Source organism: Aureobasidium namibiae (genome assembly GCF_000721765.1).
Source record: "Aureobasidium namibiae CBS 147.97 unplaced genomic scaffold scaffold_6, whole genome shotgun sequence".
NCBI classification, from domain to species: Eukaryota; Fungi; Ascomycota; class Dothideomycetes; order Dothideales; family Saccotheciaceae; genus Aureobasidium; species Aureobasidium namibiae.
This window is the reverse complement of record NW_013581203.1, coordinates 128,657-151,727: the sequence shown is the minus strand read 5'-3', so window position 1 is coordinate 151,727 and position 23,071 is coordinate 128,657. Positions and strand designations below refer to the sequence as shown.

The 23,071-nt window shown below is 50.8% G+C and overlaps 12 protein-coding genes across 12 annotated transcripts; 5 read left to right on the top strand and 7 right to left on the bottom strand.

Annotated features, from left to right (window-relative positions):
* Window positions 1-695: 695 nt before the first annotated feature.
* On the top strand, window positions 696-1,706 carry M436DRAFT_80663 (uncharacterized protein; the record flags this gene model as incomplete). The annotated part of the gene is made up of 1 exon (XM_013573305.1): window positions 696-1,706. One exon carries the CDS (start codon window positions 696-698, stop codon window positions 1,704-1,706), a length of 1,011 nt encoding a protein of 336 aa, XP_013428759.1.
* An 806-nt stretch (window positions 1,707-2,512) lies between these two features.
* On the bottom strand, window positions 2,513-2,965 carry M436DRAFT_43935 (uncharacterized protein; the record flags this gene model as incomplete). The annotated part of the gene is made up of 1 exon (XM_013573036.1): window positions 2,513-2,965. The coding sequence occupies one exon, from the start codon at window positions 2,963-2,965 to the stop codon at window positions 2,513-2,515; it is 453 nt and encodes a 150-aa protein (XP_013428490.1).
* Window positions 2,966-3,310: 345 nt separating this feature from the next.
* On the bottom strand, window positions 3,311-3,631 carry M436DRAFT_44161 (uncharacterized protein; the record flags this gene model as incomplete). The annotated part of the gene is made up of 1 exon (XM_013573088.1): window positions 3,311-3,631. A coding segment is annotated over one exon (321 nt), but the record flags the coding sequence as incomplete, so codon positions are not given.
* A 999-nt stretch (window positions 3,632-4,630) lies between these two features.
* M436DRAFT_44156 (glutathione S-transferase) lies at window positions 4,631-5,446 on the top strand (the record flags this gene model as incomplete). Its single annotated transcript, XM_013573087.1, has 4 exons — window positions 4,631-4,753; window positions 4,807-5,054; window positions 5,110-5,227; window positions 5,282-5,446. The coding sequence occupies 4 exons, from the start codon at window positions 4,631-4,633 to the stop codon at window positions 5,444-5,446; spliced, it is 654 nt and encodes a 217-aa protein (XP_013428541.1).
* Window positions 5,447-6,328: 882 nt separating this feature from the next.
* Window positions 6,329-7,624, top strand: M436DRAFT_14441 (uncharacterized protein; the record flags this gene model as incomplete). The annotated part of the gene is made up of 2 exons (XM_013572896.1): window positions 6,329-6,664; window positions 6,734-7,624. Coding segments are annotated over 2 exons (1,227 nt in total), but the record flags the coding sequence as incomplete, so codon positions are not given.
* Window positions 7,625-8,000: 376 nt separating this feature from the next.
* On the bottom strand, window positions 8,001-8,789 carry M436DRAFT_43490 (Cloroperoxidase; the record flags this gene model as incomplete). The annotated part of the gene is made up of 3 exons (XM_013572950.1): window positions 8,001-8,128; window positions 8,186-8,505; window positions 8,590-8,789. The coding sequence occupies 3 exons, from the start codon at window positions 8,787-8,789 to the stop codon at window positions 8,001-8,003; spliced, it is 648 nt and encodes a 215-aa protein (XP_013428404.1).
* Window positions 8,790-9,469: 680 nt separating this feature from the next.
* Window positions 9,470-13,783, bottom strand: M436DRAFT_71677 (uncharacterized protein; the record flags this gene model as incomplete). Its single annotated transcript, XM_013573229.1, has 5 exons — window positions 9,470-11,163; window positions 11,194-11,198; window positions 11,232-13,410; window positions 13,467-13,683; window positions 13,742-13,783. The coding sequence occupies 5 exons, from the start codon at window positions 13,781-13,783 to the stop codon at window positions 9,470-9,472; spliced, it is 4,137 nt and encodes a 1,378-aa protein (XP_013428683.1).
* A 508-nt stretch (window positions 13,784-14,291) lies between these two features.
* On the bottom strand, window positions 14,292-16,544 carry M436DRAFT_43351 (C6 transcription factor; the record flags this gene model as incomplete). The annotated part of the gene is made up of 6 exons (XM_013572928.1): window positions 14,292-14,715; window positions 14,774-15,009; window positions 15,060-15,494; window positions 15,547-15,842; window positions 15,897-16,443; window positions 16,503-16,544. 6 exons carry the CDS (start codon window positions 16,542-16,544, stop codon window positions 14,292-14,294), a joined length of 1,980 nt encoding a protein of 659 aa, XP_013428382.1.
* A 447-nt stretch (window positions 16,545-16,991) lies between these two features.
* M436DRAFT_80658 (RTA1 domain protein) lies at window positions 16,992-17,889 on the bottom strand (the record flags this gene model as incomplete). Its single annotated transcript, XM_013573304.1, has 2 exons — window positions 16,992-17,680; window positions 17,739-17,889. The coding sequence occupies 2 exons, from the start codon at window positions 17,887-17,889 to the stop codon at window positions 16,992-16,994; spliced, it is 840 nt and encodes a 279-aa protein (XP_013428758.1).
* Window positions 17,890-19,300: 1,411 nt separating this feature from the next.
* On the bottom strand, window positions 19,301-19,687 carry M436DRAFT_80657 (uncharacterized protein; the record flags this gene model as incomplete). Its single annotated transcript, XM_013573303.1, has 1 exon — window positions 19,301-19,687. One exon carries the CDS (start codon window positions 19,685-19,687, stop codon window positions 19,301-19,303), a length of 387 nt encoding a protein of 128 aa, XP_013428757.1.
* A 439-nt stretch (window positions 19,688-20,126) lies between these two features.
* On the top strand, window positions 20,127-20,942 carry M436DRAFT_44416 (uncharacterized protein; the record flags this gene model as incomplete). The annotated part of the gene is made up of 1 exon (XM_013573134.1): window positions 20,127-20,942. A coding segment is annotated over one exon (816 nt), but the record flags the coding sequence as incomplete, so codon positions are not given.
* A 330-nt stretch (window positions 20,943-21,272) lies between these two features.
* On the top strand, window positions 21,273-22,187 carry M436DRAFT_43521 (uncharacterized protein; the record flags this gene model as incomplete). Its single annotated transcript, XM_013572958.1, has 1 exon — window positions 21,273-22,187. The coding sequence occupies one exon, from the start codon at window positions 21,273-21,275 to the stop codon at window positions 22,185-22,187; it is 915 nt and encodes a 304-aa protein (XP_013428412.1).
* Between the last annotated feature and the right edge of the window lie 884 nt (window positions 22,188-23,071).

The following is a 23,071-nucleotide window of genomic DNA, read 5'->3' as shown; positions in this document are numbered from 1 at the left end:
GACTCTCAAAACGGGCACGGCGGGAATAACGCTTCTAACGGTCAACGAAGCAAACAGCTCTCCAGCCCACCAGGCCGCGTCTTCCCCTCTTTTGGACGACGGTGTCGCCGAAGCACTGGGTCGGGTAACGCAGATGAAGATGCAAGCGTAGGTGAATCATAAATTCCGGAAAGATTGAGACGGGGGGCAGCAAGAGACGACGAAGACAGGGCTGAGGGTCCTGAAAATCTAACGGTGTGTCTCACTTTGTTGTCGGCAGGTTGTTCGGGGACCACATTGCTGGAAAATGGTATGGTTAGAACAACTCGATTTGATGTTCTCCAGAACCCTGAACATGGGACTTGGTGCGTTCCACGATTCCCCAACGTGGCTCACTGGCTGGAGCAAGTTCTTCCGGTAGGCGCTACACCAAGCATTTGGCAGCAGCCTCAGCAGTGCTTGGCTAGGGATTCGTGCTTGGAGTGAACACCCGAGATGGTTTTCTGGAATTTTCCTCGGTCGCGGGTGACCGGAGGATGATCCAAAAATCTTCCAGCCTTGATCAAGGCTTCAACACTCGGCTCGAGCAGAGATTGCAAACTCGTATCTCTTACCGGACAGCTGATCGTTCCAAAGCATCTTGTGGTGGCTTTGACAGCTGCCCCGAAACCCAGCTCGTTGATGCAGAAACAATGTCTCACTGCTTGTCGCGGACAATGGGAGTCATCACAGACCTCCAGCATACTGCCAACGAGCTACGGGCTCAGCTGCTGAAGATAGCACAGACTGTTGAGAGCTGCATCTTTGTATCATGTACCTTGGAAGATGCAGACAAGATCGCACGATCGAACTGTGCCCGAGGGAAGAAACTGCGTAAGCGCGATGATACCAACTCCACAATCTACCCTGGTTTGACTACCGACTCTTCTGTCGGAGGACTTGTCTTGATTGATGCCAATGGAACCAACTGGTACTCCCCTCAAGTTCCAGTTTTCCCTGGCATCTCCCCTGCCGAGTTACAGAGAAAGAAGCGCGACGCATCAGTTGCCATTCCAGCTGGCCTCGCCAAGTACCAGTCCGCTGTCATCTCTGCGGCATGCTCCATGCAAGCAAAACCGGTGTCATCGACATCGACCCTTACCCAATCTGCTACGGTGACCGGAGCCGCCACGACTACGGTCGTGTCTGCAGTCGCAACCGTGACCAAGGCCGCCAAAACGTATGATCCATCTGAGTTTGCCGTTATCAGCATCCAGGGCGGTACTTTCAGCTCCGATGGCACTGGATACTCCGATTTTCTTAGTGACCCTTCCGCTCTTTTTGTCAACGTCCGCAATTCCAAGACCTATGGTGCAAGTTCAAACAAAGCGAACATTGCAGTGGATCCCAATACCGGATACCTAGTTGACGTTTCCCGCAACCGCGTCGCTACCATCTATGGGTATAACGCAAAAGATGGCGCTGCTACTATAATTTTCTTCCACCCCGAAGATATCCCCGGCTCCTATAAACCTTTGATCTGCACTCCCCCGCCTCAGGCTGGTGGTGCATACACGTTGAGCTGTTCAGTGACCCAATCCAACGGCCTGGTCCTCTCGAATTTCATCGGTCCACACAACTTTTTCGATGGATATTCATTTCTGTCGATGACTGCAGCGGCTGACTTGGACGGGACTAGTTTCAGCACGGACTATGGCAAAGCTTCCATCACCATCATCAACCGATGAGAAAAGAGTAGTCGTGGATTGATCAGAGAGAATCATTTGCATGCTGCTTTGGCCCTCCTTAAGCTGGCTGAGGTTTAGGGAGTTTGTGATTTGATCATGGACGCATGGATTTGTGTGGAGTTTTGATTATCGAGCGAGGAGACCAAGGTTGGCTGGCAGCGACGACCGCTGGGTGTTCATGCTTGATTGCGAGTTTCTTTTTTCTTGGAGGGCTACGTAGTATATCCGCCTCGTGTCACGGTGGAGTTGTTTTTGAATGTCTTGTTGTTTGCTATGGATATAGATTACCACCATATTACCGCTGATTTTCAGCGAGCTTGTAAACACACAATTACGGTCAATCTTGCTGTCTGCGATAATTGCCAACTTTCCAAGTGTAAGCTGCTCAAGTCGTTCTGTGAGCCAGCCACAAGTCAATTGCTCACATCGATAGAGACCTGGCGACTCACCATGCTGTAAACCTCTATTGTTTGTTTGCTCAGAACAAAACTGTTTTCGCAAAGGACTACTGCGAGGATTGTTGAATTGGATATCAAATCCGACATGTGTGGATCTCGAGTCGACATGTCAGTCAACCGCAAAAAATCAAGCTAAGCGGAATCGCATTCCCCATTCGAGCGGAGTCATATTATCACTTGCAAGAGGATGAGGGAAAAGTGTTGAAAAATCAAAAGTTCATTCTAAACATTAACGAAAGTGTGGCTTGCTAAAGTAGACAAATATGCATCCTGGTTCCATGATGTATCACTTATGATACTATGTACAATTCTCCGTTCTAGTCTATCCTCATGCTCGAGCTGGGTAGCTTAGTTGTAGGTGTAGACCTGCTCAGGGCCAACATTGCCGTACTGGCCAGAGCCCTTGGGGTTGCTGGCAGTAACAGCCTGACCATCAACGTTGCTGACACCGAACCAAGCGAGCTCGTTCGACTTGTCAACAACAGTGACAACGGCAAAGGCGGGAGCAGGGTTAGCGACGTAGCCCCAGCTGACGGTGTAGTCGCCGTTGGCGCACTTCTGGTTGTCGAAGCTCTTGTTGGAGGCGTTGACAATGGTGCAGTGCTCGGTCTTGCCGTTGGCGACAATGTCGAAGTTGTAGTCGCAGGTGCCGCTATTCTCGCCGCAGTAGCGGTTGACGTTGTTCAGAGTCCAGGTCTTGCCGTCGACTTTCTTGGGGTTAGATCCGGGTGCGCCGGCGGCGGCGGTGGCGGCGGCGCTGGTGACGGCAGCAGAAGAAGCCTTCACGGTGGAAGTGGCCATAGTGGATGCAGTCGCGGTGTAAGGGATGAAGGAGGAGATGATGCCGCCGGAGGAGGCAATGGGGTTCTCGCCCAGGCAGGTGGCGTACTCCGAGATACATTGGGCCTGGTTGGCGGAGAGGCCGTCAGCGCCGCGAGTGGTCTGGCACTTGCCCAAGGCTGCGTAGCAGTCTCCCTGGCACTGAGCATTCTCCGAAGAGCATTGGGCCTGGTTGGCAGAAAGACCATCAGCGCCACGAGTAGTGCGGCACTTGTTGTCCTTGGCCTTGCAGCCGATAGCAGCAGCAGCACTGGTGGTGGCAGCAGCGCTGGCAGAGGAAGCCTGGGAGCTGACGGAAGTAGTCAAGGAAGATGCAGTAGCGGAGTAAGGGATGAAGCTCGAGATCAGACCGCCAGTGGAAGCGACGGGGTTCTCGCCGAGGCAGCTGGCGTATTCGGAAACGCACTGAGCCTGGTTGGCGGAGAGGCCATCAGGTCCACGAGTGGTTCTGCAAGTGTTGTAGGCAGCGTAGCAAGCACCCTGGCAAGCTGCATTGTCTGCGGAACATTGAGCCTGGTTGGCGGAAAGACCGTCAGCACCGCGAGTGGTGCGGCACTTGTTGTCCTTGGCAACGCAGTTGTCGGTGCTGGAAGCTTGACGACGAATGGCAGGGGAGGCAGAGACCATGGAGGTCAAGGCCAAGATGGAGATGAGCGACTTGGAAAGCATCTTGCTGATTGTGTAATTGATGTTGTGTTGTAAAAGGTAGTGGTATGAAGACGAAGATGAAGTAGAGTCGGTGTAGTAGTATTGTTGTGTTGTGAAGTGTGAATGAGATATGAGTTGATGGAGGATCACGTCGAGGTCTTATATATCTTCATCTCCCTACCTTTTGGATGATGTTTCGGTCCAAATGACTGAAGCCGAGAAGAACTGCTCGCTCACCGTTACCATGTCTGAGAATTTTGCGATGCTACTGTGAATGCAAATCCTCGTGTAGGCGAGCTCGACCCCACGTTTATGGGTATATCGCAGGCGATCCTTCGTAAAGCTCCGTTTCGCCAAGGACGGGGCGGAAAATCGACCTTGTGATAGCTCTTTGAGGTGTAGTCTGGAAGTGGAGGAGCTCGTCTGTGGCGAGAAGGCGTTCGAACGGTGGTTGAAAATAGAAACCTGGAGGGTCTTGGCTGAGGCTAAAGTCAAACGTTATTATTTTTAGCTCGTATAAGCTGCCATGACATCAGATCCATCTGTCTGTTTCATCATGTCTCGTAGCAGCAGTAAATTGTCATTGATCTGCCGACAAAAACTAGAAAGACGATTATAGCTACACTGCTAGACATGACCTGGCGAGCCATCGGTGCGACCTCGTAAGTGCAAAGACTCTATCACTCAGGCTAAATGCTTCTGAATGTTGAACCTGTGGTCCCTTCTTACCTCGACTAAGAGCAGGTATCCAATCCGACACAGCTTATCGGCATTGATGGAGGAACACCGACCTGCTTGATGCGGCGCGTGAACGACTCTGGGCTGAGAATGTATGTCAACGGGACCGAAAGAATGACCCTACACCGAGACGGGACCGCATGTCGGAAATCCGTCTGCAAGGCAGTATAAGTATCGAGTTCAGCGTCAATAGTTAGTTTCCATGGTAGAGCATCTGCGAAGAAGGAATTGAGCAAAACGATGACTAAACGACTCCATGGATCCAAGCTTTCCACATGTACTCAGAGAGTAATGCTCGTTCTGAATGAGCTCGGTCTGCCATACGAGCTGGTTTCCATCGATATGGGGAAGGCTGAACACAAGGTAAAACTACCCGAGCTTATGGTTCTCGCGATGGAAGCTGATGCCTCTATTAGACACCAAAGTTTGTCCGCGAAATGCATCCGTTCGGCAAGCTTCCCGCACTTGAGGACGGCAGCTTGCACTTGTTCGAGTCCAGAGCCATATGCAAATATCTAGTCGCCAAGTATGCATCTCCAGACTCAGGGATGTCGCTCCCGGAATTGCCGGAGGATATTGCTATGTATGAGCAGGCCGCATCTGTCGAATATTCGTACTTTGACACGAGCGTCTTCAAACTTGCGTATGAGAAGAAGTTCAAGGAGTAAGCAGTAGTTCAGTGGCAGTCCGTGACACTCTGGCTAATGCGTTCGACATAGGTTCTTTGGTCGCGGCGAAGCAGATTCTACTGTGGTCGAAACCATGGAAGCCGAATTCAGAGGAGTGCTTGATTACTACGAAGAATTGCTTTCGAGACAGACATATGTGACGGGCGATGTAAGTAGTCCATGTGTGCTCGTTCTAATGGACACTGATATACTTGCTGTGCAGGAGGTGTCGCTTGTCGATTTGTACCATCTCCCGTGGCTTCACTTCCTTCCCCAGCTTTCAATGGAAGCTGAAGTTTCGTCGCGAAGATATGTTGCAGCATGGTATCAGAGGATGCAGCAGCGACCTGCCTGGCAGAAGGTAGCGTATCCGCGTTTGAGCAACTGAAGCCTCACGGCTCATGACATGATGGTATTGCAGCTTGAGGTAGAATCATTTGAATGCGAGTACTTTTGAATGCCGCCTAGGGAAGGCATCAATTCCGAGCTGCACTTGCAATTGTTGTCATCCACAAAACAATAGGATTAGCGTGCGTGTGCCTGTCAAATTGGCCGCTCGAATTGCAACAAGCGTGAGGAAATCGGGATCGATGTAACTCGCTCTCGTCCTCAAGGCAGAAGTCCCAATGTCCAGCAAACACGGGACCAAGCAGTGTTGCTATACCTGCCACTTGTGACATGATTGTCGTTGGCTCAATCGATCTTGTCCGTGCCAAGACAGACGAAGATTTCGGGCCGCTCAATCCCTTCGGTCCCGTCGGTCCCGTCGGTTCCGTTGTCGCCGCGTTCGACTGCCAGCTCCCTTTTGACTGTTCGATTCGTGGACTAAACATCGTATCTTCTTCTGGGCAGCACGGAACCATCAGAATTACGTATGAGTACCCCCATCACCCGTTACCACAGCTGTTCGCGATGTCAACAACGCAAGATCAAGTGTGACGGCCAAGTCCCATGTGCGGCATGCCAAAAGGCCAACGCGGATTGTAAGCGAACGAATCGAAATACGCCGGCCACACGACGGAGAAGGGCAGACCTCATATCTACGACTGCAAGGAGTCGATCGAGTTTTGCGACCCCTGACTCAGACGCACGAAACCCATCAAGCTTCCTACCCCTAGATGGTGATCTTGTGTCTCCGCCTGCAAGTGTGCCACAACATGCCTTACAATCTGTCACGGAGAACAACGTCACCAGTCACAGCTTGCCATTCAGAGTGGAATCTGTTCTGTTCGATCATATAGCCACTCAAGCACCGTCGTATTCCGAATGGCCTCAACCGGTACAGATCTTCCAGCTTTGGCAAGTATACATCGACAACGTCAATCCTTTGACCAATCTCCACCATGTACAGACCATGCAACGTATGGTGCTAGAAGCAGCGAGCTGCAAGCCGGATGATCTGCCGAAACAGTCACTGGCGTTACTCTCATCCATCTTTCTTATATCCGTCGAGTCTCTCGGTGACGAGGAATGCCGGCATTTCATGAAAGCCTCGAAGCACGAATGCGTTGGTCGCTTTTTTGCAATGACGAAAAACTGCCTAGTCGGTGCTGAAGTGATGGAAATCGCAAGCACGGAAGTCCTGCAAGCCCTCGTTTTGTACTTGGTTAGTGTGATTTTGTTCCAACTCACCGACATTCGTAGCTCCCACACTAACTCTTATTTCTAACATCAGATAGCAGCCAGGCAGCACAGCTCTCCTCAGAGTCTTTGGCTCGTAATTGGTGTCGCAGTGAGACTGGCTCATCGTCTGGGGATCCACCGAGAACAAAATCTACGGAGCAAGACAATCTTCGCCGCAGAAATGAGTCGTAGACTTTGGTGGCAGATATACCTGTTGAACCGTCATTACGTCAATCTGTGCGAAGATATTGACAGCAGCGATCCAGCGCACATACTCATATTCGACACCAAACGTCCACTCAATCTCAACGATGCGGATCTCCACCCGGAAATGACGACAATGCCGCTAGAGAGAGACGGCGTGACAGAGATGCTATTCTGCTCAATCAGATATGACATTGGCGGTTTTGTACGAGATCTTGGTTCGAGCTCGGACAACGAGCAAAGCAAGATTCATGCCATCCAACAATTGCAGGCTCGCCTTGGAGACAAATATGCCAGGCATTGTGATGCTTCAATCCCACTGCAACGTGTTTCTCGCTGTCTTATTCAGACAACTGGCTACCGTCTTGCTCTACGACATTGTCATCCGGCGCAAAACGCGACTGAGATTCAGCCAGCAACAGAACGACATCAAGCTTTTGACACGGCCCTTTCACTTCTACAGACTCAACACTCGAGCTGCGCCAGTCAGATGTTGGATTGCTATAGATGGCATACGAAGCTATTCTACTGCTTTGAGGCTCTGTTTCCCGTTCTCCATACTTTGGCCTTTGAAATTATCAGTGAGGCATCCTCAGAGGAGGCGTGGAAACAGGTTGGATTGGCATATCAGTACAACCCTGAACTTTTGAGTTGGCAACACAAAAACTTCTATACAAGTTACTGTCACAATATCAACAGCTTAGCTCTCAAAGCATGGAGCCGAATAGCTTCAACTGCAGGGCAAATGCCAGTCTTCTTGCAGCAGATCCAAATCCAGCAGAGTCGAGTTGTTGGGCACGGAGTTGTTGAAGACACGGACACGAGCATACCGCAATTCGTGCATCCGGTGTCAGAGGGACTGACATCAAATCATCAGCTGTTTGACCTTGATTTGGATACATCAGAGGACGGTGGGCAAACATGGGAATACTGGCTGAACACTTTCGACAATGCGGAGCTATTAGGGATTTAGACTTCTTGCTTTTGCTATATCAAAGCGCTCATAGTAGACCAAGTCACAACTTGTAGCAAGGCTCATGGGATATGGATGCTCCGACGAGCACTCTACATGCCATCACCGTTACCATTCTTTCCTTCCATTGACACTCCGCTTCTCAGTCTCTCCTCCCCGTCAACAAACTAGTAGCGTCCCTAACAGCCTCCACAACATCCAACACATCCCTCAACCCCACCTTCTCCTTCCTCTTCATCCACCCAAGTTCCCAAGGCAACCTCTCATTTTCTACCACCGCATTAGCCTCATCAAACCCTGCATCAAAATTTCGCTCCTGCAACTTACCAAAAAACTCCACCACCAATTCCCTCTCCACCGTCTTCGCCTCTGTATCCCCAAACACAATAATCGGCGCAGCAACCTCACCAAGAGCAAACTCCTCATTGCCACTCGTAAATGCATAGTCAGGGTTGAAAGCTCTACTCTCAATCATCCTCGCTAGTTTACTGTTGGCAAGCATTTCCGCCGTCAGTGTGTCTTTGTTCCAGAATTTTGTTGTCTGGGAGAAGATGGAGGCGGAGAAGGTAGAGGCGTTGCTGAAGTATGCGTCTGCACGCGACAGTGAGGCGTCGTGTTCGAGTATGTTGTGGCGGTTGAGGTGGTCACTGCAACGTTTGGTATCAATCAGTATAGTAGGCGGTTTTTGGTGAGAGAAGCGGAGATGGGGGAAAAAGAGACAAGAGACGCACAGGGTGAAAAAGGTAGCATTAGGTGCAGGATTTGCAATAATGGCTTGCTCCCACATTAAACTTGCTAATGCTTCATCGAAGTTGAGAGCTTCACCAAGACCACGGATCGCATTGTCCTTGGTGATGTTACCCCCGTTGCGAGGGATGTAGTTGTGGTTTGCGAGTGTATTCATCATCGGACATGGTCCCCTGACTATCATGTGTCGTCAGAATTGGGATCTACACTTAAATACGCAGGAGATAGGGAAGACCAACGATCAGAGGTATTGGGAGGATGCCAAGTGTGCAAATCATCAAGAACAGGCATTTGAGCAGACTGGCGAGGAGCCGCTGGAGCCAGGACGAAGAGAATAGTTGTTGCGGCGATTGTGGCGATCATGGTGAGGAGATGATAGAGTCAATCGTCGGTTTGACGGCAAGAGATGTCTGTGTAGCCAGAGCAATGGTTATTATATCTCGTTTCGAGCGGGTAGTGGTCATCCGAAATGGCACAGCATAGCGTTCGTATCTATACGCAAAGCTGTATACGGTGGATACGGTGGTCGACGGGCTTGCACAATATGCACTGCCGCCTGTGTGTTCAATCCAGCGCTGTGAAATAGAGCACACGGCAGAAGCACTTCATCTACGCGCCTTCGATACCCAGTGGTGCGAGCTAGAAAGTATCTGCGAATCGAGTTTGCACAATCGAGACTATTGGTGCACTGTATCAACGAAAGACCGAAGAATTCATTTTGATGGGATTCTCCTCCTAGAGTGTCTCTGTACCGTGCGTCTTCAAAGCACCACTTGTGACTAGGAATATTCAGAGAAAACGTGTTACTTTTACCTCTTCTCTGGTTCTGATGCATACACAGAACCCTCCCACATGCCATTTCATCTACTCCAAAAACCCCTGCAAAGCATCAGCCCCAGACATCGCAACGCCCAAATGCCAAGGCACACTCCCATTACCATTCACTCCCTCCTTGCACCCACCCACCCCTCTCAACTTGCCAAGCAACCCCAGACCCCTATACCAAACCATACATTCCTTCAACACCGTCTCCGGCGCCCTAAATCCCAACCAATTGACTCCAGTATCGGAGATTCTTGGAGGTATAACATCCATCAGATCGATGGCGACTGATGGCAGATTGGCTGTAGAGTCGTGAGCTCCGCGTTTCAGAAGCAGTCCGCTGGCTAGAGGGCGGGAGAGCGTGGTTGCTCTGGTGCAGGAGAAGGGCATCAGGACACCCCATGTCTCGTCTGTATTGTCGATGAGGAAGGCTTCTGGATCGATTTGCTGCTGCTGCAATTCCTGCTGTGTGTTCAAGTTGGCGGCCGAGTTGGGCGTTTCGACAGGAGTAGAGGGCTTCGTATCCACGCCTTCTGGAGAGGTAAAAGTGGAAGCTTGAGGTGTAGCTGCTGGCGTCCACAAACCTTGGCCGCCTGGTCCATTATTGCCTTCTGTGTTTGCAGAGACCTGCAATGCTGGCGAAACATCCACATCCAGTAGTCCGATACTCCAGCTCTCACCAGGTCTCTCGCGCCAAACGCGCTTTTCCCAGTCGCGCATTACGCCTGCGCGGGCAACGAGAATGCGATGCGGGTTGTTGCGGCAAAGACTCAACGTCGTGTCGCGAACTTCTGTGAGTATGATTCTGCCGTCGGTGTTGCTGAGGCAGTAGGATGCTTTGTGGCAATGCGTGCCTGTGTTGTCTGTCCATGCTGCGCTCAACCAACTGTTGTCTGCATTTACGGCATAAGCGACATGCAAAATACTTGCCTCTTCCAGTAGATTCCTCGATACGCGGTCCGTAAGTGCAAAATTGATTTTGCGGCTTGGAGGGGTGCCGAGGTGGATACTCGGACATGTGTTGAGAGGCCAGAAGGACGCATGGTCGGTGGGTGTATCCAAGGGAACTCTGTCGTATATGAAAGCGGCGAGCGAGTTTAACCAAGATTGGTCGGGGACAATCATTGCAGTCGGACATGCGATGCGATTCATAGGAACGATTTGCAAGATCAATGGGGGCGGGTCCTCGCGATCCGACGAGTATGCGATGAGTAACGCCTGGAAGCAGCCACAGAGATACTTGATGATGGAGTCGTCTTGAAAGGGGTTGATCATGTAGATGACAATGGTGTCTTCGAGGTCGGCGTCATGGAGCAAATCGCCGAGCGCGTTACAAGCAGTCTGTAAACCTCGCAGTATGTTGACGACAGAAGCTTCCCCATGCGAGCGATACGGCACGAGTCCATCTTCGTGCTCGCCTGTCTCGCCACCGACGAAGTGCTTGCCGAATTTGCGACTCTCGTACGCCAAGCGGATGTCTTGAACGAAGTCGGCAACAGCTTCGCCCATGACACCACTGTCTGGGTAGAGAACAAATGCTGCAACATCTTTCGGGCCGTGCGCAGGTTCCAGACCGAGAGTATCCCAGAAGTTGATGGCGGTCGGCTGAAGCTCCCATCCCTGGCCTGCTCGGCGGACTTGAACGGCGGGTGCAGGTATCGTAATGACCGAGCTGACAGTACCAGGCGGCCGTCGCGGCACAGGACGCTGCTGACTCTTGGCAGCAGCCGCAATAGCTTGTTCAGCGTGATGAGCAGCCATCGTACCTACTCTCACGAAATCACAATCTTGTGCTTTTTCGAACACCTGTCGCAGAGCATCCTGCGCAGTCGAATAGACGGGTGAGACAACCGTCGGAGAATATGCGGCATCATCTTCCGAAACCTCGACGAAAGTACTTTGCTCAGCAACAAACTGCGCTATATCGACAAGATCATCCGCAGTGAAGTCCAGGACAGACCAGATGTTCAAGTCTTGACTTGGTGGTACCGATCTTGAAGGTGCCCTCCATACCGAAAGATTGTCTGAGAATTTATGCTGCTGCTCGGTGACACGATTCTGAGATTCTCTTGCAGAAGCCAACTGATCAATGACGGGTCCAGGGTCAGCCATAGCTGTTGCGTCCGACATGACACTTTCTACGTCGCTTTCCACGATCGATTCGGCAAGCAGTCTTGGAGTTGGCCCTTCATCGGCAGAACCCCGCTTCCTTTTCCGGATGTCAAGTGACCGAAGGCTTCCCTCGACAGATGACATACTCTCCGTTTCAGATTCTTGACTTGTCTCGGACTCTGAATCTTGTTGCAAAGCACCCTCATCTTTGAGCGTGAATTTCGTCTCGGCCAGAGTGGCGCGTCTCCGAGAGAGCGGATTGAAGGTGCGTGCTCTGACCGGTTTTGGTGGGAGTGCGATGCTGCTAGATCTGTTTGCGATCTCGTCCTTCTTGACAAATCGGCCGTCAAATTTGCCCAGAGTCCTGTATTTGGCGTCGAAATCTGAAAGGTCGCCTTTGAATACCACGGGCAAGAACGTGCTGTCACGCCGAAATTTAGGAACACTCTTTTCTTCATTGTCCGTGGGCAAAAGTCTCTCTTTGATCATCAGTGGGCTTAGAAGTGGAGTGGTAACGTTCTCCTCGGCCAGATCTTCCATTTTGACGATTGGTTCCTCTTCTTTCATGTGGCTAGTGACAAGATCCCACTGCGGTATGTGATCTTCAGGTTCGGCTGTATCGGGCTGTTGCTGGAGCATAACAACTTCGGACTTTGGCGTGGGGTCAGGAATCGCATCTTCCATTTCCTGAAGATGGCCGGTGACTGGAGGTAGAGAGTTGAGACCTCCAGGATTATCGAAGAAGCTGAAATCAGCATCCGTCACACCAGGATTTCCAAGCATTTCTTCATCGCCATCTCCGAACAAATCATCAGTGCTTCCTTTGCGGTAATGTTCGGTGTCCAGGTCAACGTCCGAGGTGTTGCTGTTCCTTCTCATATCCTGATCCTGGTCCTGGTCCTGGAGTTCCTCGTTCAAGCTAGATAATGATTCGATAGGATTGTCAGAGACTATGACGTTGGGTATCGACGGATCCGCGCAGATTATCGGAGGTATGGCGTCGGGTGGTGTTGGATATATAGCATTCACGCTAATCTGGTCCTGTATACTACGCGAGTAGAGGGGTGACGTGACAGACAAATGGTCGGGTATGACTTCATCTGACAGATTATTGGCAGCGTTTTCCTTTTCTTTCTCAGCCTGACGCATCTTTTGTTCCTGACTTGCACGCTCTTCTTGACCGAGAAACCAGGATTCGGCAGTGTCCAGAGGATTCTGATAGGGGTCTTTCGAGTCAAACCAGCGCATACTGTCTGCCCGATTCAGCGAAGGCGGAACTTGACGTGAAGCTATCTCCAAGCACAAGGGAGCAGGCCATAGACATTCGACTTGGTCTTGATCAGCCGACGGACGCAGACTGACCTTTAACCAGGACTCGTTGTGTAATAGATTTGATTGTTCCAGTTTTGTCGCAGCCGACTCTTTCCAATTCTCGTGTTTTGCTCGGCGACTGAGGCGCATACGGGCTTCTCTACGAGCTTGATACGTTGACGCGCCGTCGTTTCCATCGATCTTGTCCAGTTGAGAGGCGATGGTGGCAGGGGTGCCCGAAGGAGCGAGAAGGATATTGACGCCGTCAGTTTCGGAAGCGATGGATAGACCGGTGTTGTTCGCGTGGGGTAGGAGAGCAAGTGTGCCCTGACTGGTCATTTGCGCGCGAAGAGACAGCAGTTGGTGATCACCATCGGCCGGGAGAATCCACGTAAGATGGCCGACCCGGATAGCACCACACAGCTGCGATAGCGAGATAGACAGCGAAGCCTCGACAGCAGCAAGGAACATGCTGAAGATGTGTTGGTTCTGCACGACGACCTTGGGGTCGCTGTTGGCGCGTGTCAGAGCGGCCGCCTCGAGTCTTCCCCGCTGGTGTACTGCATGTCGCGTGTTAGCCAACACTTTCTGATCAGAACTGCTTCAAAAATCTCACCCTGCCATCCCAGCGACTTCATGTACTCGTCTGCGGCTTGGAAACCTCCAAAGACGCAGACCTTCTTCTGCTGTACCGCCGACTGTACCAGCACCCGGCGCTGTCGCAACCCGAGAAGAACCTCGTTCCTATGGTCTGCATCGTCCCAATCGCTCTTCTGGCCCTGCGTCGCGTCCTGGTGATTGTAGATGAGGTAGTCGATGGACGAGTATCCTTCCTAGAGACAAGTGGTCAGCCGCTGGTCAGCAGCCCCTGAGTCAAGGGGGCAGACTTACTACAGCTTGTAGATTGGTCCAGCACGACTTGAGAAAGTCCATGACATTGTTACTGGCAGCGACATGTGCCGTGCGTGTGTATGCGATCGAGTTGCAAGTGGGTACACGAAGGTCGTGAGTTATCTCCGAGCCGTCGTCCCAAGTCCCGCCAATCACCCGTCGACCGAGCTTTGACCACGTACCCCACAAGCGCGCCTTGACCCGCCTCGGCCTCGCCGGCGCTCTGCATGTGTGCATGTGCGACCCTGCAGTGTCAATACGCACAGCTGGGTACTCATATAGCTAGGTTTTGTTTGCTACATAGAGTCTACTATACTAACCTGGTCTCGAATACCGCTCTCTGCAACATACCCCGATGTCCTGTTGTATCTCTACATGAAAGTCCGACGTGAAATTTGCATGACCACCACTCGGCTGCTCCTGCCCATCTGATTACATCGCATGCAGCCCAAATCTTGGTTCGGCAAACATTGCCAAATTTACCATCATCATTATCCTCCGACTCCTTTCTTGCGCCTACCATCTGTCAACCGACTACCGTGTATCATCGCTATGTAGGAGGAAGTATATCTCCGAGCCCCAGCTCAGCATCCAGTAAGTCCATGTGCAAGAAATCAGTCAATGGTCGATTCTGCCCCGCCAGATTGCACAAGAACGCCGAGAGCGCATCTTGATCCTGTCCCATCGCTGCCAGATCATCCTGGAAGTCAGTCTCTGCAGAACCAAGTGCCAAAGTACCATCGACACGACAGTGCCATCCGCCGAGGGTACGTTGTGAAGTTATGAATGCAGCAGCCACTTTGGCAAATGCCGCACACACATCATGTAGACGTTTTGCTGCTGGAGAGAGCGACTGTATGTGGTCGAGGGATCGGACAGTGTCTTGGAGAAGGTTGAGCTCGACGCTATCTGATGTTGCGATGGCGTGGATGAAAACGACGGTAAAGGGGGTAAAAGAAGGATAGAGCAGGATCCTATTTGTTTTGTTAGCGTACACATTTTCTTGTTCAGTCACATGGATAGTTCGCTCACCAGTTCACATATTCGGCTTGCTGTGGCACGGATCGGTTCCGGAATTGCGCGAAACAACGCAGATGATTCTCGAGTCCGAGGCGTGCCGCTTCATAGCATCGAGGATTGATCTCAGTGGTGTTACCCGTCGAGGGTTGAGCGCGATAGATCACCGTCAGTACCGAATAGCAAACGAAGTCGGCCGATGACGCCATTCCTAGTAGTCTCTCTTGGTAGTAAGCACCATTGAAGTCGATCTATGCCGTCGTCAGTCTAGAGTTCCAGCCCACGATATGCGACGACTGACTGAAAGGAGTTGGTTGCGGAGTGCATTGACTTGCGACGATAGTTCATCAACCGCGCGACTGCGGTCCTCAACCGACGAGTTGATCGCTGAAGCAGAATAAAGCTTGTCGTAAACTTGTCCTTGGAGCTTTGCGAACAATATAGTAGCAAGTGCCATCAAGTCCCAAGGTCGTTGCGCCGGGTTCGACGATGGCGTATAGAATTCGGCATCGATATCAGAGTCGGGGAAGTTTGATCCTCGTCCAAGGTTCAGCGACAAGTTCTTGTCTAACATATATAATTGCCAGAACATGTGTCGCTTGATATCCGCAGATTCTTGGTCTTCATGGACAAGAGAAGATTTGCGGTGCAAGCCGAGGGTGTGACACATGGTGGCGGCGGCAGAGAGGAACGTCCAGCTCAGAGATAGTTTGCATTCTTCCTGTGCTTTGATTGCCTAGACTTCTGGTCAGTACGTACAATAGATGAAACAGATTGATATCTCTTACACCCAACAATAGCGCTTGAATGTTTGGCATCACCGGCACTGTGAGTGTCTCAAACTTCTCAAGTCCAGCACAAAACCTCGTCTCGCAAAGGTCTATCATAGCCTGTGCGTCGTATTCACGAAGCGCAGGATCTTGTTGGCTCCAATAATCGCGAATGACAAAGTAGAGGAAGCCATAGAAGAAGGTCATGGAGCCTGCTGGCGGCGGTTCGAGCGGAAAGTAGACCTTCTGACATAGTGTTTCCAGCACTGCCACGCCTTTATATGAGAAGGCGACTAGAGAGATAGAAGGACGCGCTGTAAAAAAAAGGTTCAATATCAGCGAACTGAGTCTGTGGTGACACCACTAACCTTTGGCTATGTTGATCAGAGCGATAACAAGTGCAGCAGGTGGTAAATCTTGATGATCCACAGACTCAAGCTTGATTCTTCTGCTGAGGTGCGTCTCGTGTGTCCGCGATAAAGCTTCATGCCGCTTCAAGCTGTCTTTCAGCAAAGAGAGTGCGCTAGACAGCTCGCTCGAAGGTAATCCCGCAACTGCTGTTGCCGTAACATTGGCAAGTTGACCTGCCTGTATCGTTTGACTACCAAAAGACGATTCTCCCTCGTAAATGGATATGGACTTATCCGACTGGTTCGATGGATGATTGACTTCCGGTCTCACGACAGGAGTAGGAACCACAGATCCTCGAGCCAACTGTTTGAGACTGCTTTCAATACCCAAAAGCCGTTCCTGAATAAGGGTAATCTGTCGTTCGTATTGACTAGTCACCACGATGCGAGGTCTGTGCTCCACGGCTCGAGTGGCAGCAGCCTGACAAGCAATACCCAGAGTCTGACAACTGGCACATGGAATTTGCTTGTCACATCTGATTTTCCTCAGACGGCAATTCTCACACTGCAAGCGCCGTCAGTCACGTCGACTCACCGTTTACACGTTTGCTACTTTGGACTGACGGCTTTTTGCAAGAACGAGCGTGGAGTTTCGGGAGTAGACATCGGGGACAACTCGAGATATACAGTCTCGCTTATCCATGAAAATTTGACGAGGAATTAGCAGAATTCTTGATGGAAAGCGAGATGGTTGGAAGATGATAATTGCGACCCAAGAGTCGGGTGCCGTAAACCGGAAAGTGGGTCTGGTCTTGGCGTGTCTGGACAACGCGACTTCCTTGAGCTCTTCGATCTTCTTCCCTCACCCTCATCAGAAACAACGGTCTCAAACAGAATTCGCCACTGCTCGTATCATGAACCGAATCGGTTGTATTTTCCCGGTGCAGGGCTGTATTAAATTCAACGAGGATGCTATATGCTCCAACGCTTGGCTTGAACACCATGACCGAGAGAATCGATACAGCATAAAAATCGCGATGAGCAATGTGGATATCTCCAGACTCTCCATAGTGTCAGGATCCGTTGACTCTGTTCCACAAATCCCAATATATCCTAGGCCTGAGTATGGAGTGGCACAAGAACTCTCAAAGGCGTCCAACCTTGAAGCGCACGCCCACCACGCAAAAGCGCTCTGATCTCGCTCGGGTGAATCCAGAAGAAGACCAACATGGCACCAATCATGAGTAGAGCATCAAAGACATACAAAGTCCACTCATGCTCAACGATGTAACCACTGCTACCGCCTTGAAGATACTCGATCAGCCGATAGAGCGAGCGAACCAGGATCAGAACACTTCCAGCGTACAGCGCATGGAGATGTTTCTTCCACGGTAAAGGCATGCCCATCGCCTTGGCCGTGGGATTTGCAGACATACGGCGATGAAAGACTGCAGCCGAAACCATGAAGAAGCCAAAGAAGAGTAGTTGGAGGACCAATCCACCGATGATAATCTTGTTTCCAGACTCATTGCCCTGAGCAAGTAGGCCGCCACCAGCGCTCTGTGCGAAGAAGGAAAGGACATCACCCAGGACGAATATCTTGGTAAGTAGTTTGCGCCTGATCAGAGAGCGAGATTCTCCTTCTGTGAGATCGAGGATGCGGCCAAGTTCCATGTATATGCTTGCTGCAAAGAAGATGGGCGCAAGAAGCAGGAAGAGAGATTGAATGATGTAAGGCATCAAGGTGTAGTCGGGATGTTGGTTGGCAGAGTTTCCTCTGGCGGCGTATCCGACGACTTCGACTGTTGTAGGATATCAGTATGCAAGCAAGGGAAGAGCCGGATATCGTAAGACACATACAGAAACCGCCGATCACAAAGGAGATGAAGAACCAGGTACGTGTTCGGAACAGTTGCCAGCAGTGAAGGATGGTGATGACAGCGAAGACGAGGCAAGCGATGATAGCAGCTGCTTTGGACGGTGTGTATTCATAGAAAGAGTGCTGTGCCATGTTTATGGTGATGGATCGAAATCCAGTGTATCCAAGCAGTGAGAGAAGTCAACGAGAGTGTGCAATGATGTGAAGTGGAAGACATGGGCAGAAGTGAACAGAGAGCCAATGATATACTTATTTCTGCTCGTCTCCATAAACAAACATTTGATAGGGAATCACTTTGGCTCTGCATGTACGCCGTATAGTCGTGTTCTTGAAACAGAACAAGATGCTCAAACACCGCCTAGCATATTCATGACCGTTACCGTATAGCCGTATTCATCAGGACGCGCAGCGGATGATGAAACACGACAGAATAGTTGATCGGCGCTCCATCCATATTGATGCTTATCAAGGCACATCCTGTGTTTGCGCAACATTTGAACCGAATAGAATTCACAGGTATCGGCAGCCTTAAGTACAAATTGTCGTATTGACCGTGTCCAGAAATGTGATCAATGCTTTCGATGGAACGCGTGGTTGGGAATAGAAGCCGGGTATTTTTCGGACCATAACATCTTGGCATCGTTCCTTGCCTTTCCTCTGTCTTCTCCGCCGGGACTGAACACACATACCAATCGAACAACAAGAATGATGTCCCGAGCACCTAATCTCGCATGTTTGAAGGAGCCGTCCGGCTGTTAGATGTTCAACAGCAAGATTCTGCGATAACCCTATGCCAAATCCGGGCGACATCCGAAGACGACAACACAACGGTTTTACTGCTTTGCATCCATCTGGACCAGAATGAACCCTTTCTCCTCAATTTACCCTTGTGGGGTGGTCAAAGTTCAGATGACAGGTAACCTGAGGGGATGAACCCTATTGCCCAAGGGGTTTTCATCTCGACCCATCGCTGTAAAAGTGGATGTGTTCATGCGTCGTCGTCTTTGCATCGGAGGTAGGTGAGTCTCTCTTTCATGCATATGCCAGGTAAGTGATTTCTATACGGATAGATTCAGGCTAGACCACGACGTAAGGTATTTCAAGGCTTGATCTTTTGCCTTTGAAGTGACAGAATTTGAGACTTGGCAATCCACAAAGGGTAGGACGTTGATCAGAACTCAACGGTGATATACAAAACCTCACGCCTCGGACTAACGGCTTTCTAGAGCACAGCTTCGAACCGCCTGGCCACCTTACATGCCCTAGCCAAGCACTCCAGTAAGATCCGTCAACGATATGAACGAGGAACTGGTTCGAGTTGGGCTTCGCAATATTGATATTCTCCGTTGCAACGATTGTTCTATCCGGGCGAGCCATGACCACCTCATGGTATAAAATCCAGCTCCGCCGTGTAGCGCTGTGTTCTACAGCAGCTGCTCCAAAAGTTCACAGTATTCAAGATGCGTATTCTTGACACTGCTATTCCCGTCCTTCTTGGGTTGTCCGCGCTTGTGGAAGCCCAAGATGTTGACTTTGGCAAAGTCTATTCGGCTAAGCCACAACTCAAATCTGCGAGCAACAGCCAATCCTCGACGTCCTCCGTTAAGACTTCATCTGTTGCTTCATCAATTGTCTCGGTCTTGAGCTCACAACATGCGGCGACAATGGTCTCTTCAGGCTCGTCAGCCTCTCTTTCTTCCACGAAGACGACAAGCTCCGCCAAATCGAGCAGCATTTCCAAGTCGTCATCGGCTGCATCGTCATCAAAGTCATCATCAATTGTTTCAACTCGATCGTCAAGCAAGTCGTCTTCCTCTGTCATACTACCGACGACACTGAGCACCAAAAAGGCCACTTCATCGGCTACCAAATCATCATCGTCGACCAAGCAGTCTTCTTCGTCCACCAAGACGAGTTCCTCATCCGCCATTGCTTCAAGCAGTCTTTGCCCTGCCATTAACAACAAGGACATCACTGATGCTAAGGGAAAGGTCTACACAATGAAATGTAGCTCGGATACTTCCATCGGATCCTTCACGAGCAAGGCAGCTACCAAATCTTATGCTGACTGCATGACCGCATGCGATACTACCTCGGGGTGTGTTGCTTTCTCGTACGTGGGCGGTGACAATGGACTTGGAGATGGCACTTGCTGGTTGAAGAACTCTGCAGGAAATGCTATCGCCGCCGAAAAAAATTACGTCGCTGGGTTTTTGAAGTCGTCCACATCCTCTAATCAGAAGATGACCACTTCGACGACGAAGACCTCTTCATCTTCTGCAAGGATCAGCACATCAACCAAGAAGATCACGTCCGTCTCCAGCAGAGCATCAACGTCTACTTCGACCAGAAAGACAAGTTCGACCAAGATGAAGCGTGCCGCTGCGACGTCATGCAGTAACCCAAACAACATACTCTTCAGCTATTCCCTCAGTGGAAATACACCCACTCAATTTTTGGTCGACACGGGTCTGGCTGGCTTGGCTTCTGCTCAATGGTATCCTCCTGCTGGCTACAGCACCAGTTTCACAGGACAACTAGCTGGTCTCTTCGCACCAAATTACCTTGGCTACCAACAGCTTTCTTCCTACGATACTGCTGCTTGCGCTGCATACTGTAACGCCCGCTCTGATTGCAAAGCATTCAACATCTACATTCAACGTACGCCTACTTCTATTCCCGATGACTCCTGCCCCAACCCCAACGCTGCTGCTCAGATCACTTGTGCGCTATATGGCAGTCCAGTAAGTGCCTCGCAGGCTACCAACATTGGGCAATACCGCAAGGACTTTATGGTCGTCATCCAGGGATCCAACGGTTATAACCTCAATCCAGCTCCTGCATCGATCTCAACCTTCCAAGGTCCCAGTGCTCTGGATGCTGTCGCCTACAGCTCCAACATCTACATCGGCCAAAAATACTTCTCGACTTACGATGTGACTCAGTGCAGTTCTTTGTGCAGCACATATACGGCTAACAGCAAGGCTTCTGCACAAAGTAACAAGGCTTCGACCTACACTCCTTGCAACTACTTCAACGTCTTCAACCTCACATTGAACGGGCAATCCCAGTTGATGGGATGCTATCTCTTCACCACGTCTGATGCGGCAAACTACGACATCTACAAGACAGCAAAAGACTCTTCGAGTGGAACTGTTTACAACCTCACCAACTCCTACGGTTATGCACTCTATCCTCAAGACAAGGGTCAGACTAGTGTCACCTGGTCAGCGGCACCCACTGGCAAGAATGCCACATGCTCATCTCTTGGAAAGGCTGGCGACTCATTCATTGACTACAACGGTGTCAACTACACTCTTGGATGTGGCTATGATGTTCAGTATGCGGCTGATATCGGCAACCAGACCACTCCTGACTTCTACTCTTGCTTTGCCATCTGTGATAGCGGCGCTTACCCTGGATGCTCTGGATTCGCGTACCTTGGCAATACCTGTTACTTCAAGAACCTGGCGGGCACTTCTCGCACACCCCAACTGAACAACTACAACGTTGACATGGCCTGGCTTCCTTCGTACGCTGGCTTCAATGCTTACACCGTCCCGGGAACCGTCACATACACCACAACCACCACAGTATGGGCAGGTCCCGGAAGTACTACAACAACAACCTTCAACGGTCTTAGTGGAACCGTCATTGTAAAAACTTCAGGCTCAGTCCCATCAGCGACAACCACGACTTATATCACAGTCACGACCGATTCTGGCACTGCATTTACTATCGCTACGTCGACCATCACTCCCACTCAAGGCTTTACCGGCACTGTCTCGATCATCTACCCGACCCCGGCAACTACATGCAGTAATAAAGGAGCTGCTGTCGGCTTCTACGTCAACCCAGTCCCCGGTCAGCAAGCCACTTCGCAGTACCCTGCTTTCAAACCTGAGGTTCTCAAGACGGTAACACCTTCGGCACAAGCCACTGGCATCTCGTACATTGGTGAATACACAGACGACAAAAATACTGCCAATGTATATGGTATCACCCAAAGCGTCAAGGCATCTGAGTCTTTGGCCCTCAACCATGTCTTCTACCTCTTCGCTGGGCGCGGCACTGGCTTCTACTACATCGACCTACCTCAAGCTGACGATGTCACTCTTTTCTGGCTGGGGTCCTTCGCGATATCCGGTTACAATCGCTCTAACGCCCAATTGATTCAGTCCTGGAGCGCGCCAGCTCCTGCAACTGTTAGTTTGTACCTCACTGCAAACACATATTACCCCATTCGCATATGGTTCGCGAACGGCGGAGGCGTTGGTGGCTTTCAGTTCACCTTGAGAGCGCCGGACGGTTCGTACATATTGCAGACTACAGCCAACCAGAATGCCGGGTTTATGAGCCCGGCAATCGTCCAGTTTCCTTGTGACAGTTCAAAGGGTGCCAGATTCCCTGCTTTTGGCAGTGAGCAATAGTTTTCTTCTTCTTACATAGCGTTTTTTGTCTCATGAGCTTTGTAGCTACAACACTATTTTCAAGATAGTCAGTAATGAATAATCTTCTCTATCTTGCACTATGAACTGTGTTCGCTCTGTGGTTTCCGTAATCGATGCGTACTTTCAGGCAAGTCGGACAGCTCAAAGCACAAGACGCGACGTGTTGGTCCGGGCGCTACGCTTACTCGAGAAACCTCTCCTCTCGTCCAGCCGCCTTCTCTTCTCAAAAGTTCCCTCATGATCTTCTCACACAGCGCAAAGAATCAGAGCACGTGTAGATCGATCGTGAATTGGTTCCTCGCTGAGCACAGCGTCCGGGGCTGAATGTCTCACTCGCTCGAGCCCTTGACGCATGATCTGGCCCGTTGCACGTCACGAGCACAGAGACATCCGAAGATGTTCCTCCGCGACGTTGTGGATTCTACGTTGTGCTGATCTAACCTCCTGTCTCAGATGCTCAGCCCTACTTCGTATACCACTTTGGCGTGGTTAGGAAGAGGCTGATGGGCACGTTGGCAGACTGATGGCTGAGAGTCGCACTTGGTGACCAGACCATCAGTGGCTCTTTCTGGGTTCAGGGAGACCGACCTCCAGGCTTCCAGTCGAATGCTGTCGACAGCCCTCCAACGATCTTTTCCATCTAGAATATGATATCCAACTTGGCCAGCTTGAACTGTCCTCGACAAATTGGACAGGTACCCTATGCACTTCCAATTGACCGTATGCATGGGAGTAACATAGAATAACGTAGAATGACGGTCGTGTTGGCTTCAAACAGCACAGCTTGTCCTACGCGGATATGTGCGAAACAGCACATGGGCTCACCGATGACCGAGTCCAACGGTCAAAAGTATACGTCCGCC